This window comes from Oncorhynchus gorbuscha, linkage group LG21 (genome assembly GCF_021184085.1).
Source record: "Oncorhynchus gorbuscha isolate QuinsamMale2020 ecotype Even-year linkage group LG21, OgorEven_v1.0, whole genome shotgun sequence".
In the NCBI taxonomy this organism is placed as follows: Eukaryota; Metazoa; Chordata; class Actinopteri; order Salmoniformes; family Salmonidae; genus Oncorhynchus; species Oncorhynchus gorbuscha.
In genome coordinates this window covers 12,662,072-12,680,508 of record NC_060193.1, presented here as the reverse complement: position 1 = coordinate 12,680,508, position 18,437 = coordinate 12,662,072, and the positions used below count along the sequence as shown (strand labels likewise).

The window sequence follows — 18,437 nt, the reverse complement described above, 5'->3', positions numbered from 1 at the left end:
TATGTGTTTGACCTGTGCTGGCTTGTTGATCTCTTTAGTCAGTATGTGTTTGACCTGTGCTGGCTTGTCCATCTCTTTAGTCAGTATGTGTTTCACCTGTGCTGGCTTGTCCATCTCTTTAGTCGGAAGGTGTTTCACCTGTGCTGGCTTGTCCATCTCTTTAGTCAGTATGTGTTTCACCTGTGCTGGCTTGTCCATCTCTTTAGTCAGTATGTGTTTCACCTGTGCTGGCTTGTCCATCTCTTTAGTCAGTATGTGTTTCACCTGTGCTGGCTTGTCCATCTCTTTAGTCAGTATGTGTTTCACCTGTGCTGGCTTGTCCATCTCTTTAGTCAGTATGTGTTTCACCTGTGCTGGCTTGTCCATCTCTTTAGTCAGTATGTGTTTCACCTGTGCTGGCTTGTCCATCTCTTTAGTCAGAAGGTGTTACACCTGTGCTGGCTTGTCCATCTCTTTAGTCAGTATGTGTTTCACCTGTGCTGGCTTGTCAATCTCTTTAGTCGGAACGTGTTTCACCTGTGCTGGCTTGTTCATCTCTTGAGTCCTGTGTAGCTCAGTTGGTAGAGCATGGCGCTTGTAACGCCAGGGTAGTGGGTTCGATCCCCGGGACCACCCATACGTAGAATGTATGCACACATGACTGTAAGTCGCTTTGGATAAAAGCGTCTGCTAAATGGCATATATTATTATATTATTGAGTCAGTATGTGTTTCACCTGTGCAGGCTTGTCCATCTCTTTAGTCAGTATGTGTTTCACCTGTGCTGGCTTGTCCATCTCTTTCATCAGTATGTGTTTCACCTGTGCTGGCTTGTCCATCTCTTTAGTCGGAAGGTGTTTCACCTGTGCTGGCTTGTCCATCTCTTTATTCGGAAGGTGTTTGATAGTGGAATTTCTAAATTCCTATATGTTTTATAGCCAAAATCAATTTCACATTCTCTCTAAGTCATTAATAAGGTGTAAGTTCATTAATTATGCCTGTGCATGAAGTAGATCGAGACCAGTCTTAAAAGCCAGGTAAGAGTGTTTAATTCCAGAGAGTACTAACCACATACACATATTTCCACAGGTTATAAACTGAAAATGACGTCAGCGTTTTCTAAACGTTCTATCTATTTCACAAGTAGAGGGGCCCTCTAGCTCTCGAGCCTTCGCATTATCAGCACGAAGTCGAGGCCAGTCAGTATAAATCATCATTCTAGACAGCCTGGAGATGGGCCGTTCCTACCACCTGGAGATTGTACAAATGTATGAACTAAGGAACAGACCTTCATTGTTACTAAACTCCTGACTACATTATATACAATTGGGAATGGGAGCAAGAGAGAAAATTCACATGTACAGTACATTATAGCATTTGGACTAGTCAGTTCTGATTGGAATGTATCCCTAATTAGTCATTTCAACCATAATTTCCTCTAACAGTGTTTCACCTGTGCTGGCTTGTTCATCTCTTTAGTCGGAAGGTGTTTCACCTTGCTGGCTTGTTCATCTCTTTAGTCGGAAGGTGTTTCACCTGTGCTGGCTTGTTCATCTCTTTAGTCGGAAGGTGTTTCACCTGTGCTGGCTTGTTCATCTCTTTAGTCGGAAGGTGTTTCACCTGTGCTGGCTTGTTCATCTCTTTAGTCGGAAGGTGTTTCACCTGTGCTGGCTTGTTCATCTCTTTAGTCGAAGGTGTTTCACCTGTGCTGGCTTGTTCATCTCTTTAGTCGGAAGGTGTTTCACCTGTGCTGGCTTGTTCATCTCTTTAGTCAGAAGGTGTTTCACCTGTGCAGGCTTGTTCATCTCTTTAGTCAGAAGGTGTTTCACCTTGCTGGCTTGTTCATCTCTTTAGTGGGAAGGTGTTTCACCTGTGCTGGCTTGTTCATCTCTTTAGTGGGAAGGTGTTTCACCTGTGCTGGCTTGTTCATCTCTTTAGTGGGAAGGTGTTTCACCTGTGCTGGCTTGTTCATCTCTTTAGTGGGAAGGTGTTTCACCTGTGCTGGCTTGTTCATCTCTTTAGTCGGAAGGTGTTTCACCTGTGCAGGCTTGTTCATCTCTTTAGTGGGAAGGTGTTTCACCTGTGCAGGCTTGTTCATCTCTTTAGTCGGAAGGTGTTTCACCTGTGCAGGCTTGTTCATCTCTTTAGTCGGAAGGTGTTTCACCTGTGCAGGCTTGTTCATCTCTTTAGTCGGAAGGTGTTTCACCTGTGCAGGCTTGTTCATCTCTTTAGTCGGAAGGTGTTTCACCTGTGCAGGCTTGTTCATCTCTTTAGTCGGAAGGTGTTTCACCTGTGCAGGCTTGTTCATCTCTTTAGTCGGAAGGTGTTTCACCTGTGCTGGCTTGTCCATCTCTTTAGTGGGAAGGTGTTTCACCTGTGCAGGCTTGTTCATCTCTTTAGTCGGAAGGTGTTTCACCTGTGCAGGCTTGTTCATCTCTTTAGTGGGAAGGTGTTTCACCTGTGCTGGCCCAGTGTTCCAGTTGTCTTGAGAGATGTGAAGGATTAACACCGTCAGTTGGAGCTCACTATTAGATATTCCTAAAAACAATCTTTTAGATGATCATCCCCGCTTCCCTTTTGTTTTGGTTGTTAGTGAATCTTTGTTAGTTCCTCCTTCTGTTTGAGTGAAATGTTTTGGTTTCTTGCTGGGGAACGTAACAGAAAGGGGGCTCGTCCGGGATTTTGTTTCCTGTGATAGTTGCTCTAATCTCAGACTGTGAGGCTCTGCTGTGCTCAGATATTTGAGTGTTGAAAATACACTTTTGTGGTAGAGTTGCTGTCACTGACATCCACCCTAATGGGTTATAAGACTAGTGGAATCATTTTATAAGTTGCAAAATCACACAGGCTCATTGGAAGCATTTGTGGAAAACCCTACATGGGAGATGGATACATGTACGAAGGTGAATCTGCTCATCATCACTAAGAATTATGACATCAGAGTGGCACCAGGCAATCCAAAAGCAGTGGTCAAAGTGCTGATTGGTGGAGGACTGATGATAAGGGTGCTACGGGTAGTGGGGTGAGTCCCGTAGATGTTCAACCAAGGGAGTTAGAACTAAAGGCAAAGTAGGAGTAACGTAAATTAGAGCTTGAGCACAGGAAAAGATGAGATGAGCGCACAGCCAAAGAACGTTGGACATACAGCCAAACAACAAGATCAAGAGAATGCGGCACCGATTAGACATGGCTCACTTTGGCCTTCATTCACTGTTCATTTGACTGCCAATTTCATCAGATGCGTTTATTGTTCTATTTATGTGTGATACAATATTGTATTATTGGTTTGACATTATGCAGTTCACAAAAATGAGTCGGGAAATAACTTAGTTTTTGGAAAACATTTTAAATATGTTTTGATTTTATAACAACTACCACAGTGCAATGTCTGTTCTATATAAAGACAGATTGTTATGTACATGTGATATTACAACATTATTTACATTAATTTATTGTGGTATTAAAGTGCAAAAGAAGCCATGCTAATTGGTAAACTGGTACAAGCAACATATATCATTGTGTAGATTTATTGTAAACATGCGTCACTGAAGTAGAGCATTTAAAACATGTTGTTTCCTGATATCCTGATAGGTTGATTGATTTGAGAGCAGATTATTCCATTATTGAAGCTGAGGTTGGGTTTCACATCCTCCTGTATCATTGACTCCATACTTCGTTGGACAATCCTGTGTAGTGTTAATAAAGCCTCATCCCACAACCGTTATTCAGGCTTCGCTCCCAAAGAGGAGACTGTCCGTTAAGTGATCCTTTTTCCTTCTGCTTTATTCCGTTGGTCGATGAGAAACACTTCGTTAAATGTATTATCCTGTTCTTTGTCCAGTTCTGTTTTTTAAGAGTTGAGGATGTCCCACTAGATCTCAGAGTAAGTCCGTATCTCCGGTATGCTGATCCTAAGCTGTCAGGGAATATTTAAAACAGGTATTTGAGTATGGAATAGGTTTCTAAAGTGATCACTAGCTCCTCTGTGTCCTCAATCATGTAGTAATTTACTTGGAAAGAGCACACCCAGAAGGCTGAAACAGTTCACGAGGGCCATCCATACCTATTACATACATATTTGACAGCATTATGATGAACATTACGTTCCCACCTCTGATTGGCTGCCAGGGTCACTCAATGTAAAATGCTGCCCTGACGAGGTGGCAGTAGTCTGTATGACTTGAATGGCGTCCCTATCAGCACCCCAGGAACTGTAGTCATGGCAAATGATCTCAGGCCTCCTGGACACCTTTTGAAGAAGAAATAGAAGACTTGATTGTCCATTGTCATTTTCAGAACATGGAATTTTTTTTCAATGTTGCCTTTAAACCGTTTAAGTAACATGCACTCGTCTCCCACACACACGGAGGGGTCGGAAACAAGGGTGAGCCATGGGTTAAGTCAAGTGCCTTGCTCAAAGGCACCGCAGCAGGAGATGGCATCTAGGATACCCAAAATAGATCCCCACCTGTGCCTGTGTTCCATGGTAGGGAGACGACAGCCTTGTACTGGAGGATGACAGGGAATCTCCCTCTGCGTCGTACTGCAAGCCCACTCGGCCCCCATAAGGTGGGTTAGGCTCATTCTCTGTATAAAAGGGGACAAAAATTATATTTACAAACGGTCCACTGAAGATACTCATGTTTTAAAACATGCCAAGGTACTCTACAGATAATAATATTTTAAAATACATTTTCTGGAAGGGGGTAGCATTAAGCCATACTTTTTAAAGTAAAATGAAATCAAAGTTTATGTGTTACGTCCACAGGAAACAGCAGGTGGAAACAATACAGAGAAATGCTCACTGACAAGTTCTTCTTCAGCAATACAGTGTTCAATTTCAAATACTAAGAAATAGAACATCCAGAATAGGATCATAAAAGAGCACAGAATCAAAACTAGGTCAGATAAAAGTAAAAGAATGTATAAGAATGGCATATTATAAATGTACCCCTTAAAACACAATTTGAGCAATAACCTATGACAGGTGAGGCAGAATAGTCTTTAGACAGTGTACCTGTTAGGACTGTGGTACTACTTGAACCAACCAAGTGGCCACCTATATTTGGCCTGTTGGGCCATTCAAAGTCTTCCTCCAGCCACTGGTTAACTTGTCCAGTATGGATATCTTTCACCCTGAAGGAAAGGGGGAGAGAAGAAACTCACTTTATGACCGTACATTGCTGATTATCGTAGTATGATCATTGTTTTGAGTAGAATTATTGCTTGGTGTCATTGATTGCTAATATATCATTATATCAAAATTCTAAACAAATGCATAGCTTTGTAATACATATTTTGTGTTTCACCTACAGGCTTGTTGTCTGTGCCAACATCTTACTCCTGTTGTTTTAGATTTACAAATCTACACATTAGCTTCTCTAGATGGTGAAGGCATGTCTCATGACTAGGTGGTGAAGGCTTCTCTCGTGACTAGGTGGTGAAGGCTTCTCTCGTGACTAGGTGGTGAAGGCTTCTCTCATGACTAGATGGTGAAGACTTCTCTCGTGACGAGATGGTGAAGGGTTCTCTCATGACTAGATGGTGAAGGCTTGTCTCGTGACCAGATGGTGAAGGCTTCTCGTGACTAGATGGTGAAGGCTTGTCTCGTGACTAGATGGTGAAGGGTTGTCTCGTGACTAGATGGTGAAGGGTTGTCTCGTGACTAGATGGTGAAGGCTTGTCTCGTGACTAGGTGGTGAAGGCTTGTCTCGTGACTAGATGGTGAAGGTTTCTCTCGTGACTAGGTGGTGAAGGCTTGTCTCATGAATAGATGGTGAAGGCTTCTCTCGTGACTAGGTGGTGAAGGCTTCTCTCATGACTAGATGGTGAAGGCTTCTCTCGTGACTAGATGGTGAAGGTTTCTCTCATGACTAGATAGTGAAGGCTTCTCTCGTGACGAGATGGTGAAGGGTTCTCTCATGACTAGATGGTGAAGGCTTGTCTCATAACTAGATGGTGAAGATTTGTCTCGTGACTAGATGGTGAAGGCTTGTCTCATGACCAGATGGTGAAGGCTTCTCGTGACTAGATGGTGAAGGCTTGTCTCGTGACTAGATGGTGAAGGCTTGTCTCGTGACTAGATGGTGAAGGCTTGTCTCGTGACTAGATGGTGAAGGCTTGTCTCGTGACTAGATGGTGAAGGCTTGTCTCGTGACTAGATGGTGAAGGCTTGTCTCGTGACTAGGTGGTGAAGGGATCTCTCATGAATAGATGGTGAAGGCTTCTCTCATGACTAGATGGTGAAGGCTTCACTTACTGCACGTAAACATTTATGTCACTCTTTATGTTGTCCCTGATATTTTTAGCTACTGTGTTGATGTGTAGTCAGTCTCACCTATGTAATTGTCGTCTATGCCAGGGCACATAGACCACCATGACCCCCACGGCTGCTATCGCCAGTCCTGCCAGGGTCAGTAGCGCGGCAAAGAGGTCCCTCTTCAGGATAGGACCGAAGCAATCGGAGTCTAGGTACCAGTAGTCCTGGTTACATCTGTGTGGGTGGTGGATGGGACACAGAAGGATGGAGAGTAAAGTGGAGTCATTGTGCTGGTTTTATGTTGGCGATATGTTGGCTAGTATGTTGGCGATATGTTGTGTATGTTGGCGATATGTTGTATATGTAGTATGTTGGCTATATTTAGTATGTTGGCTATATGTTGTATATGTAGTATGTTGGCTATAATTAGTATGTTGGCGATATGTTGTATATGTAGTATGTTGGCGATATGTTGTATGTTGGCGATATGTTGTATATGTAGTATGTTGGCTATATTTAGTATGTTGGCGATATGTTGTATATGTAGTATGTTGGCGATATGTTGTATGTTGGCGATATGTTGTATATGTAGTATGTTGGCGATATGTTGTATGTTGGCGATATGTTGTATATGTAGTATGTTGGCTATATTTAGTATGTTGGCTATATGTTGTATATGTAGTATGTTGGCGATATGTTTTATGTTGGCGATATGTTGTATATGTAGTATGTTGGCTATATTTAGTATGTTGGCTATATGTTGTATATGTAGTATGTTGGCTATATTTAGTATGTTGGCTATATGTTGTATATGTAGTATGTTGGCTATAATTAGTATGTTGGCTATATTTAGTATGTTGGCTATAATTAGTATGTTGGCTATATTTAGTATGTTGGCTATATGTTGTATATGTAGTATGTTGGCTATATGTTGTATATGTAGTATGTTGGCTATAATTAGTATGTTGGCTATATTTAGTATGTTGGCTATATGTTGTATATGTAGTATGTTGGCTATAATTAGTATGTTGGCTATATTTAGTATGTTGGCTATATGTTGTATATGTAGTATGTTGGCTATATTTAGTATGTTGGCTATATGTTGTATATGTAGTATGTTGGCTATATGTTGTATATGTAGTATGTTGGCTATATGTTGTATATGTAGTATGTTGGCTATATGTTGTATATGTAGTATGTTGGCTATATGTTGTATATGTAGTATGTTGGCTATATGTTGTATATGTAGTATGTTGGCTATATGTTGTATATGTAGTATGTTGGCTATATGTTGTATATGTAGTATGTTGGCTATATGTTGTATATGTAGTATGTTGGCTATATGTAGTATGTTGGCTATATGTTGTATATGTAGTATGTTGGCTATATGTTGTATATGTAGTATGTTGGCTATATGTTGTATATGTAGTATGTTGGCTATATGTTGTATATGTAGTATGTTGGCTATATGTTGTATATGTAGTATGTTGGCTATATGTTGTATATGTAGTATGTTGGCTATATTTAGTATGTTGGCTATATGTTGGCTATATGTAGTATGTTGGCTATATGTTGTATATGTAGTATGTTGGCTATATGTTGTATATGTAGTATGTTGGCTATATGTTGTATATGTAGTATGTTGGCTATATGTTGTATATGTAGTATGTTGGCTATATTTAGTATGTTGGCTATATGTTGTATATGTAGTATGTTGGCTATATGTTGTATATGTAGTATGTTGGCTATATGTTGTATATGTAGTATGTTGGCTATATGTTGTATATGTAGTATGTTGGCTATATGTAGTATGTTGGCTATATGTTGTATATGTAGTATGTTGGCTATATGTTGTATATGTAGTATGTTGGCTATATTTAGTATGTTGGCTATATGTTGTATATGTAGTATGTTGGCTATATGTTGTATATGTAGTATGTTGGCTATATGTTGTATATGTAGTATGTTGGCTATATGTTGTATATGTAGTATGTTGGCTATATGTTGTATATGTAGTATGTTGGCTATATGTTGTATATTTAGTATGTTGGCTATATGTTGTATATGTAGTATGTTGGCTATATGTTGTATATTTAGTATGTTGGCTATATGTTGTATATGTAGTATGTTGGCTATATGTTGTATATGTAGTATGTTGGCTATATGTTGTATATGTAGTATGTTGGCTATATTTAGTATGTTGGCTATATGTTGTATATGTAGTATGTTGGCTATATGTAGTATGTTGGCTATATTTAGTATGTTGGCTATATTTAGTATGTTGGCTATATTTAGTATGTTGGCTATATGTTGTATGTTGGCTATATGTAGTATGTTGGCTATATTTAGTATGTTGGCTATATTTAGTATGTTGGCTATATTTAGTATGTTGGCTATATGTTGTATGTTGGCTATATGTTGTATATGTAGTATGTTGGCTATATGTTGTATATGTAGTATGTTGGCTATATGTTGTATATGTAGTATGTTGGCTATAGGTTGTATATGTAGTATGTTGGCTATATGTTGTATATGTAGTATGTTGGCTATAGGTTGTATATGTAGTATGTTGGCTATATGTTGTATATGTAGTATGTTGGCTATATGTTGTATATGTAGTATGTTGGCTATAGGTTGTATATGTAGTATGTTGGCTATATGTTGTATATGTAGTATGTTGGCTATATTTAGTATGTTGGCTATATGTTGTATATGTAGTATGTTGGCTATATGTTGTATATGTAGTATGTTGGCTATATTTAGTATGTTGGCTATATTTAGTATGTTGGCTATATGTTGTATGTTGGCTATATGTAGTATGTTGGCTATATTTAGTATGTTGGCTATATTTAGTATGTTGGCTATATTTAGTATGTTGGCTATATGTTGTATGTTGGCTATATGTTGTATATGTAGTATGTTGGCTATATGTTGTATATGTAGTATGTTGGCTATATGTTGTATATGTAGTATGTTGGCTATAGGTTGTATATGTAGTATGTTGGCTATATGTTGTATATGTAGTATGTTGGCTATAGGTTGTATATGTAGTATGTTGGCTATATGTTGTATATGTAGTATGTTGGCTATATGTTGTATATGTAGTATGTTGGCTATAGGTTGTATATGTAGTATGTTGGCTATATGTTGTATATGTAGTATGTTGGCTATATTTAGTATGTTGGCTATATGTTGTATATGTAGTATGTTGGCTATATGTTGTATATGTAGTATGTTGGCTATATTTAGTATGTTGGCTATATTTAGTATGTTGGCTATATTTAGTATGTTGGCTATATGTTGTATGTTGGCTATATGTTGTATATGTAGTATGTTGGCTATATGTTGTATATGTAGTATGTTGGCTATATGTTGTATATGTAGTATGTTGGCTATAGGTTGTATATGTAGTATGTTGGCTATATGTTGTATATGTAGTATGTTGGCTATATGTTGTATATGTAGTATGTTGGCTATAGGTTGTATATGTAGTATGTTGGCTATATGTTGTATATGTAGTATGTTGGCTATATTTAGTATGTTGGCTATATGTTGTATATGTAGTATGTTGGCTATATGTTGTATATGTAGTATGTTGGCTATATTTAGTATGTTGGCTATATTTAGTATGTTGGCTATATTTAGTGTGTTGGCTATATGTTGTATGTGTGCTATATGTAGTATGTTGGCTATATGTTGTATATGTAGTATGTTGGCTATATGTTGTATATGTAGTATGTTGGCTATATTTAGTATGTTGGCTATATTTAGTATGTTGGCTATATGTTGTATATGTAGTATGTTGGCTATATGTTGTATATGTAGTATGTTGGCTATATGTTGTATATGTAGTATGTTGGCTATATGTTGTATATGTAGTATGTTGGCTATATGTTGTATATGTAGTATGTTGGCTATATTTAGTATGTTGGCTATATTTAGTATGTTGGCTATATTTAGTATGTTGGCTATATGTTGTATATGTAGTATGTTGGCTATATGTTGTATATGTAGTATGTTGGCTATATTTAGTATGTTGGCTATATGTTGTATATGTAGTATGTTGGCTATATGTTGTATATGTAGTATGTTGGCTATATTTAGTATGTTGGCTATATTTAGTGTGTTGGCTATATGTTGTATGTGTGCTATATGTAGTATGTTGGCTATATTTAGTATGTTGGCTATATGTTGTATATGTAGTATGTTGGCTATAATTAGTATGTTGGCTATATGTTGTATATGTAGTATGTTGGCTATATGTTGTATATGTAGTATGTTGGCTATATGTTGTATATGTAGTATGTTGGCTATATGTTGTATATGTAGTATGTTGGCTATATGTTGTATATGTAGTATGTTGGCTATATTTAGTATGTTGGCTATATGTTGTATATGTAGTATGTTGGCTATATGTTGTATATGTAGTATGTTGGCTATATTTAGTATGTTGGCTATATGTTGTATATGTAGTATGTTGGCTATATGTTGTATATGTAGTATGTTGGCTATATGTTGTATATGTAGTATGTTGGCTATATTTAGTATGTTGGCTATATGTTGTATATGTAGTATGTTGGCTATATTTAGTATGTTGGCTATATGTTGTATATGGAGTATGTTGGCTATATGTTGTATATGTAGTATGTTGGCTATATTTAGTATGTTGGCTATATGTTGTATATGTAGTATGTTGGCTATATTTAGTATGTTGGCTATATGTTGTATATGTAGTATGTTGGCTATATTTAGTATGTTGGCTATATTTAGTGTGTTGGCTATATGTTGTATGTGTGCTATATGTAGTATGTTGGCTATATTTAGTATGTTGGCTATATTTAGTGTGTTGGCTATATGTTGTATGTGTGCTATATGTTGTATGTTGGCTATATGTTGTATGTGTTGTATGTTGGCTGTCTGGATAAGAGTGTCTGCTAAATGACTTAAATGTAAATGTAAATTTAGTATGTTGGCTATATTTAGTATGTTGGCTATATTTAGTATGTTGGCTATATTTAGCGTGTTGGTTATATGTTGTATGTTGGCTATATTTAGTATGTTGGCTATATTTAGTATGTTGGCTATATTTAGCATGTTGGTTATATGTTGTATGTTGGCTATATGTTGTATGTTGGTTATATGTTGCATGTTGTCTTTATGTTGCATGTTGTCTATATGTTGTATGTTGGCTATATGTTGTATGTTGGCTATATTTAGTATGTTGGCTATATGTTGTATATGTAGTATGTTGGCTATAATTAGTATGTTGGCTATATTTAGTATGTTGGCTATATTTAGTGTGTTGGCTATATGTTGTATGTGTGCTATATGTAGTATGTTGGCTATATTTAGTATGTTGGCTATATTTAGTGTGTTGGCTATATGTTGTATGTGTGCTATATGTTGTATGTTGGCTATATGTTGTATGTGTTGTATGTTGGCTGTCTGGATAAGAGCGTCTGCTAAATGACTTAAATGTAAATGTAAATGTAGTATGTTGGCTATATTTAGTATGTTGGCTATATTTAGTATGTTGGCTATATTTAGCGTGTTGGTTATATGTTGTATGTTGGCTATATTTAGTATGTTGGCTATATTTAGTATGTTGGCTATATTTAGCGTGTTGGTTATATGTTGTATGTTGGCTATATGTTGTATGTTGGTTATATGTTGCATGTTGTCTATATGTTGCATGTTGTCTATATGTTGTATGTTGTCTATATGTTGTATGTTGTCTATATGTTGTATGTTGTATGTTGGCTATATGTTGTATGTTGGCTATATTTTATATGTTGTCTATATGTTGTATGTTGGCTATATGTTGTATGTTGGTTATATGTTGCATGTTGTCTATATGTTGCATGTTGTCTATATGTTGCATGTTGTCTATATGTTGCATGTTGTCTATATGTTGCATGTTGTCTATATGTTGGTTGTTGTCTATATGTTGTATGTTGTCTATATGTTGTATGTTGTCTATATGTTGCATGTTGTCTATATGTTGCATGTTGGCTATATGTTGTATGTTGGCTATATGTTATATGTTGGCTATATGTTATATGTTGTCTATATGTTGTATGTTGTCTATATGTTGCATGTTGTCTATATGTTGCATGTTGGCTATATGTTGTATGTTGTCTATATGTTGCATGTTGTCTATATGTTGTATGTTGTCTATATGTTGTATGTTGTCTATATGTTGTATGTTGTCTATATGTTGTATGTTGTCTATATGTTGTATGTTGTCTATATGTTGTATGTTGTCTATATGTTGCATGTTGTCTATATGTTGCATGTTGTCTATATGTTGCATGTTGGCTATATGTTGCATGTTGGCTATATGTTGCATGTTGGCTATATGTTGCATGTTGGCTATATGTTGCATGTTGGCTATATGTTGTATGTTGGCTATATGTTGTATGTTGGCTATATGTTGTATGTTGTCTATATGTTGTATGTTGTCTATATGTTGTATGTTGTCTATATGTTGTTTGTTGTCTATATGTTGTTTGTTGTCTATATGTTGTTTGTTGTCTATATGTTGAATGTTGTCTATATGTTGTATGTTGTATGTAGTCTATATGTTGTATGTTGGCTATATGTTGTATGTTGGCTATATGTTGTTTGTTGGCTATATGTTGTTTGTTGTCTATATGTTGTATGTTGTCTATATGTTGTATGTTGGCTATATGTTGTGTGTTGTCTATATGTTGTATGTTGTCTATATGTTGCATGTTGTCTATATGTTGTTTGTTGTCTATATGTTGTATGTTGGCTATATGTTGTATGTTGGCTATATGTTATATGTTGTCTATATGTTGTATGTTGTCTGTATGTTGTATGTTGTCTATATGTTGTATGTTGTATGTTGTCTATATGTTGTATGTTGTCTATATGTTGTATGTTGTCTATATGTTGTATGTTGTCTATATGTTGCATGTTGTCTATATGTTGCATGTTGTCTATATGTTGCATGTTGGCTATATGTTGCATGTTGGCTATATGTTGCATGTTGGCTATATGTTGCATGTTGGCTATATGTTGCATGTTGGCTATATGTTGTATGTTGGCTATATGTTGTATGTTGGCTATATGTTGTATGTTGGCTATATGTTGTATGTTGTCTATATGTTGTATGTTGTCTATATGTTGTATGTTGTCTATATGTTGTTTGTTGTCTATATGTTGTTTGTTGTCTATATGTTGAATGTTGTCTATATGTTGTATGTTGTATGTAGTCTATATGTTGTATGTTGGCTATATGTTGTATGTTGGCTATATGTTGTTTGTTGGCTATATGTTGTTTGTTGTCTATATGTTGTATGTTGTCTATATGTTGTATGTTGGCTATATGTTGTGTGTTGTCTATATGTTGTATGTTGTCTATATGTTGCATGTTGTCTATATGTTGTTTGTTGTCTATATGTTGTATGTTGGCTATATGTTGTATGTTGGCTATATGTTATATGTTGTCTATATGTTGTATGTTGTCTGTATGTTGTATGTTGTCTATATGTTGTATGTTGTATGTTGTCTATATGTTGTATGTTGTCTATATGTTGTATGTTGTCTATATGTTGTATATTATGCTATATGTTGTATGTTATAAGAAGTCATAAGAGGTAATACTCTTACCTGCAGACCGGACCGTCCCTTGACATACTACAGGTGCCGGTGTTGCAGTTCTTTCCCCTGTTGTGTCCGGGGGCACAGGGAGAGACACAGACCAGTCGCCCATCTATTTGTGCTGCATGGTAGTATATCCTCAAGTCCTTATCTAGTTTGGCCGTGTCGCATACCGCTACACAAAGACGATGGTAAGTTAAAAATAATATTAAGTTCAAAGTCCAAAAGTATGTTAAAAGTCAATGCAGGAGATTAATTGTTATTTTTCAAAGGTTTGGACAAACCTACTCATTCAAGAGTAGTATTTGTACTATTTTCTACATTGATAAATAATAGTGACGACATCAAAACTATGAAATAACACATATGGAATAATGTAGTAACCAAAAAGTGTTAAACAATTCAAAATATGTTATTTTTTAAATTCTTGAAAGTAGCCACCTTTTGCCTTGGTGACAGTTTTGCACACTCTTGGTGTTCTGAATTACAGTAACTGACCCCAAACCTGGTAGGAACAGCTTTACAGTATAACCTCATTCACTAAAATGTGTTGAAAGGATATCCATAGATACCCTGGTGTGGACTCACAAATATAGGCTTTAGTGTACTTACATTCTTTATCAAATGTGGAATTTTTTACTATGACATCTCCAATTATGTCCACCCCAATACAGCCTACTTGGCCTGTGAATGCAACAGAAAGGTTTGTTATACAAAACAAATGATTTGACACGTGATTTGTCAATAATACCATCTTTTAATAACGCAGTAGAATTTTTTCGTCAATGTAAAGTTTACGAGTGGTAATTTTTCTTACTTTTCTTTAATGTCATACACATTGGTCAGCTAACCCAGGTCTAATATGTGAATTTAACAACGTTGGGTGTGATCGTTAATTCAAATCTGGAGTGCCAGAGTACGCTCTCGAGGTGTTCGGAAATTCAGAACATTGACAGATTGTCCATTCATAAATTCAGAGTGTTTCACTCTGGCCTACTTAACCGGTTTCTAATATCGTAAGTGTCTGTAGTCTGACTAGCTATACTCGGCCTTGTCTCAGGATGGTAAGTTGGTGGTTGAAGATATCCCTCCAGTGGTGTGGGGGCTGTGCTTTGGCAAAGTGGGTGGGGTTATATCCTGCCTGTTTGGCCCTGTCCGGGGGTATCATAGGATGGGGCCACAGTGTCTCCTGACCCCTCCTGTCTCAGCCTCCAGTATTTATGCTGCAGTAGTTTATGTGTCGGGGGGCTAGGGCCAGTCTGTTATATCTGGAGTACTTCTCCTGTCTTATCCGGTGTCCTGTGTGAATTTAAGTATGCTCTCTCAAATGTTTTCTTTCTTTCTCTCTCGGCGGAGGAGGACCTGAGCCCTCGGCCCATGCCTCAAGGCTACCTGGCATGATGACTCCTTCCTGTCCCCAGTCCACCCGGCCCTGCTGCTGCTCCAGTTTCAACTGTTCTGCCTGCGGCTATGGAACCCTGACCTGTTCACCGGACATGCTACCTGTCCCAGACCTGCTGTTTTCAACTCTCTAGAGACAGCAGGAGCGGTAGAGATACTCTCAATGATCGGCTATGAAAAGCCAGCTGAAACTTACTCCTGAGATGCTGAATTGTTGCACTCTCAACAACTACTGTGATTATTATTATTTGACCATGCTGATAATTTATGAACATTTGAACATTTTGGCCATGTTCTGTTATAATCTCCACCCGGCACAGCCAGAAGAGGACTGGCCACCCCTCATAGCCTGGTTCCTCTCTAGGTTTCTTCCTAGGTTTTGGCCTTGCGCTGCTTCTTCACCTGCATGCTTGCTGTTTTGAGTTTTAGGCTGGGTTTCTGTACAGCACTTTGAGATATCAGCTGATGTAAAAAGGGCTATATAAATAAATTTGATTGGATTTTGATTTGATTTGATTTGTAGTCGGTTACTGACCTGTGGTGCAGTTTTTGGCCGCATTGAGAATGTCCTTGATTTGTTTTTCTGACTCAGCAATCTCATTACTTAGGTTCTTCCCATTCTCTATGCGCAGTAGAACCACATGCTCCACCACGACACTGCCATTCCTGATAGAGAGCGAAGAGATTCCAAAAAAAGGTTCCACATTTTAAATAGACGTTCTAAAAAGAGGTTCAACTAACCTTTTAAAGTAAGTGTTTAATGTACATGCGTACTGCCTCTTTGTTGCAATGTTTCCTCAAATGTTCACATACCTGAGTCCTATTATTACTATGCCGATAAAATTGTTAATAGTGCGGTTGTACAGTAAGGTCATCTGGAAAACATAAGTCGTTATAGCTCAGTTAGTTACTATTAATGAGCTCATTAAGATTATACATGTATCATTAAAAAAGAGTATGTAAATTAGGCACTTACATCGTTGGTGAAATTTTTTGTGAAATCTTGGTATTCCTGTGTTGACGGGTGACTGTATTCTTCTTTAAATGTTTTGTTGAGTCTAACAGTGACATCTGTTGATACTTCAATAGTGTCTGTAGTTCATTGACATGAATAGGATGATAAGGAACAACAATTAGACCATTTATGGACCAGTAGTAGTTAGATAAACCAGGACAGTATATTCCATAGGACTGGCCGTTTTTTACTGACAAAAAACCTCCAAGCCCTAGTAGTATCACAGAGTATTTCCTGGTCAGGTCATGTGATCACTCACCCACAGTCACAATTATCGGAGGTCCAGTTGTTGAGAGTGAAGTTGACGTCAATGAAGCAGATGCAGTTGTAGAAGTTGGACTGGATGCAGTAGAAGGGTTAGTTGGGGTAGTTGAAGTAGGTGTATTAGAATGGGTAGGTGTATTAGAAGGGGTAGTTGGGATAGGTGTAGTATAAGGGCTATTTGGGGTAGGTGTTGTAGTTAGGTTAGGTGTAGAAGAAGGTGTAGTAGAAGGGGCAGGTGGGATAGGTGTAGTAGAATGTGTAGTTGATGTAGTTGGGGTAACTGGAGAAGGTGTGGTAGGTGTAGTTGATGTAGTTAATGCAGTTGGAGGTGTGGTAGGTGTGGTAGTTGATGTAATTAGGGTGGTTGTAGAAGGTGTGGTAGTTGGGGTAGTTGATGGTATGTTGGGTGTGGTTGTGAAAGGTAATGTAGTTTGAGTAGTTAGAAAGGGTGTGGTAGATGTGGGAGACTGTGTTGTGGTTATTGCTTCTATCGTTGGGCTAGTTGATGGTCCTTGTGTATTAATGGTCGTTATTTCAGCTGGAATTGTTGACATTTCTAACGTTGTTGTGTGATCTTCAAGGGTCGTTCCCGCTGCAGTTGTGGAGTCAGTTGGCTCTGCAGTTGTACTTTCAGTTCCCTGGGTAGATGAGAGTCCAATAGTAGTGGAAGATATTTGCCCGTCCGTGACTGCTGAAGTTAGTTCATTTGTAGTGGAAGGCTCAATGGTAATCGTAGAAGGTTGTGAGGGACTTGTTTCCGTCGAGGTACTGGTTGAAATTTCTGTTACACTTGAGGACATAGCTGTCGTTGTTTCCATTGTGTCTCCGGTTGATTCTGGTGTCATGGTCACTCCCGATGTTGAAAACGTAGCTTCCACAGTTTCACTTGTTAAACCAGCGGAGGTCGCTGTCGATTCTTCAGCAGATGTGTTTGCTTCAGAAGTTGTTGTTGATGCCTCACTTGATGTTGAGGTACCAGCAGTGCTCGTTAGAGACTCACTTGTAACTTCAGAGGGCACTGATGTGTGACCAGAAGTGATTGTGGGAGATGGGCTTGTCACAGTCTCTGGGCTAGCTGATGGATCCTGTGTAACAATGGTAGTTGTTTCAGCTGGAATTGTTGACATTTCTAATGCTGTTGTGTGATCTTCAAGGGTCGTTCCCACTGCAGTTGTGGAGTCAGTTGGCTCTGCAGTTGTACTTTCAGATCCCTGGGTAGATGAGAGTCCAATAGTAGTGGAAGATATTTGCCCGTCCGTGACTGCTGAAGTTAGTTCATTTGTAGTGGAAGGCTTACTGGTAATCGTAGAAGGTTGTGAGGGACTTGTTTCCGGCCAGGTACTGGTTGAAGTTTCTGTTACACTTGAGGACATAGCTGTAGTTGTTTCCATTGTGTCTTTGGTTGATTCTGGTGTCATGGTCACTCCCGATGTTGAAAACGTAGGTTCCACAGCTGCACTTGTTAAACCAGCTGAGGTAGCTGTCGATTCTTCAGCAGATGTGTTCGCTTCAGAAGTGGTTGTTGATGCCTCACTTGATGTTGAGGTACCAGCAGTGCTAGTTGGAGACTCACTTGTAACATCAGAGGGCACTGATGTGTGACCAGAAGTGATTGTGGGAGATGGGCTTGTCACAGTCTCTGGGCTAGCTGATGGTTCTTGTGTAACAATGGTAGTTGTTTCAGCTGGAATTGTTGACATTTCTAACGATGTTATGTGATCTTCAAGGGTCGTTCCAGCTGCAGTTGTGGAGTCAGTTGGCTCTGCAGTTGTACTTTCAGATCCCTGGGTAGATGAGCGTCCAATAGTAGTGGAAGATATTTGCCCGTCCGTGACTGCTGAAGTTAGTTCATTTGTAGTGGAAGGCTCAATGGTAATCGTAGAAGGTTGTGAGG

At 38.2% G+C, this 18,437-nt stretch overlaps 1 protein-coding gene across 1 annotated transcript; it reads right to left on the bottom strand.

Moving 5' to 3' along the window:
* Positions 1-1,651: 1,651 nt before the first annotated feature.
* LOC124007839 (mucin-17-like) lies at positions 1,652-17,511 on the bottom strand. The gene is made up of 11 exons (XM_046318618.1): positions 16,539-17,511; positions 16,241-16,356; positions 16,078-16,139; positions 15,800-15,930; positions 14,476-14,547; positions 13,873-14,038; positions 6,316-6,471; positions 4,996-5,114; positions 4,447-4,565; positions 4,090-4,227; positions 1,652-3,894 (listed from the first exon to the last, which is right to left on the bottom strand). Exons 1-11 carry the CDS (start codon positions 17,386-17,388, stop codon positions 3,850-3,852), a joined length of 1,974 nt encoding a protein of 657 aa, XP_046174574.1. The 5' UTR covers positions 17,389-17,511; the 3' UTR covers positions 1,652-3,849.
* Between the last annotated feature and the right edge of the window lie 926 nt (positions 17,512-18,437).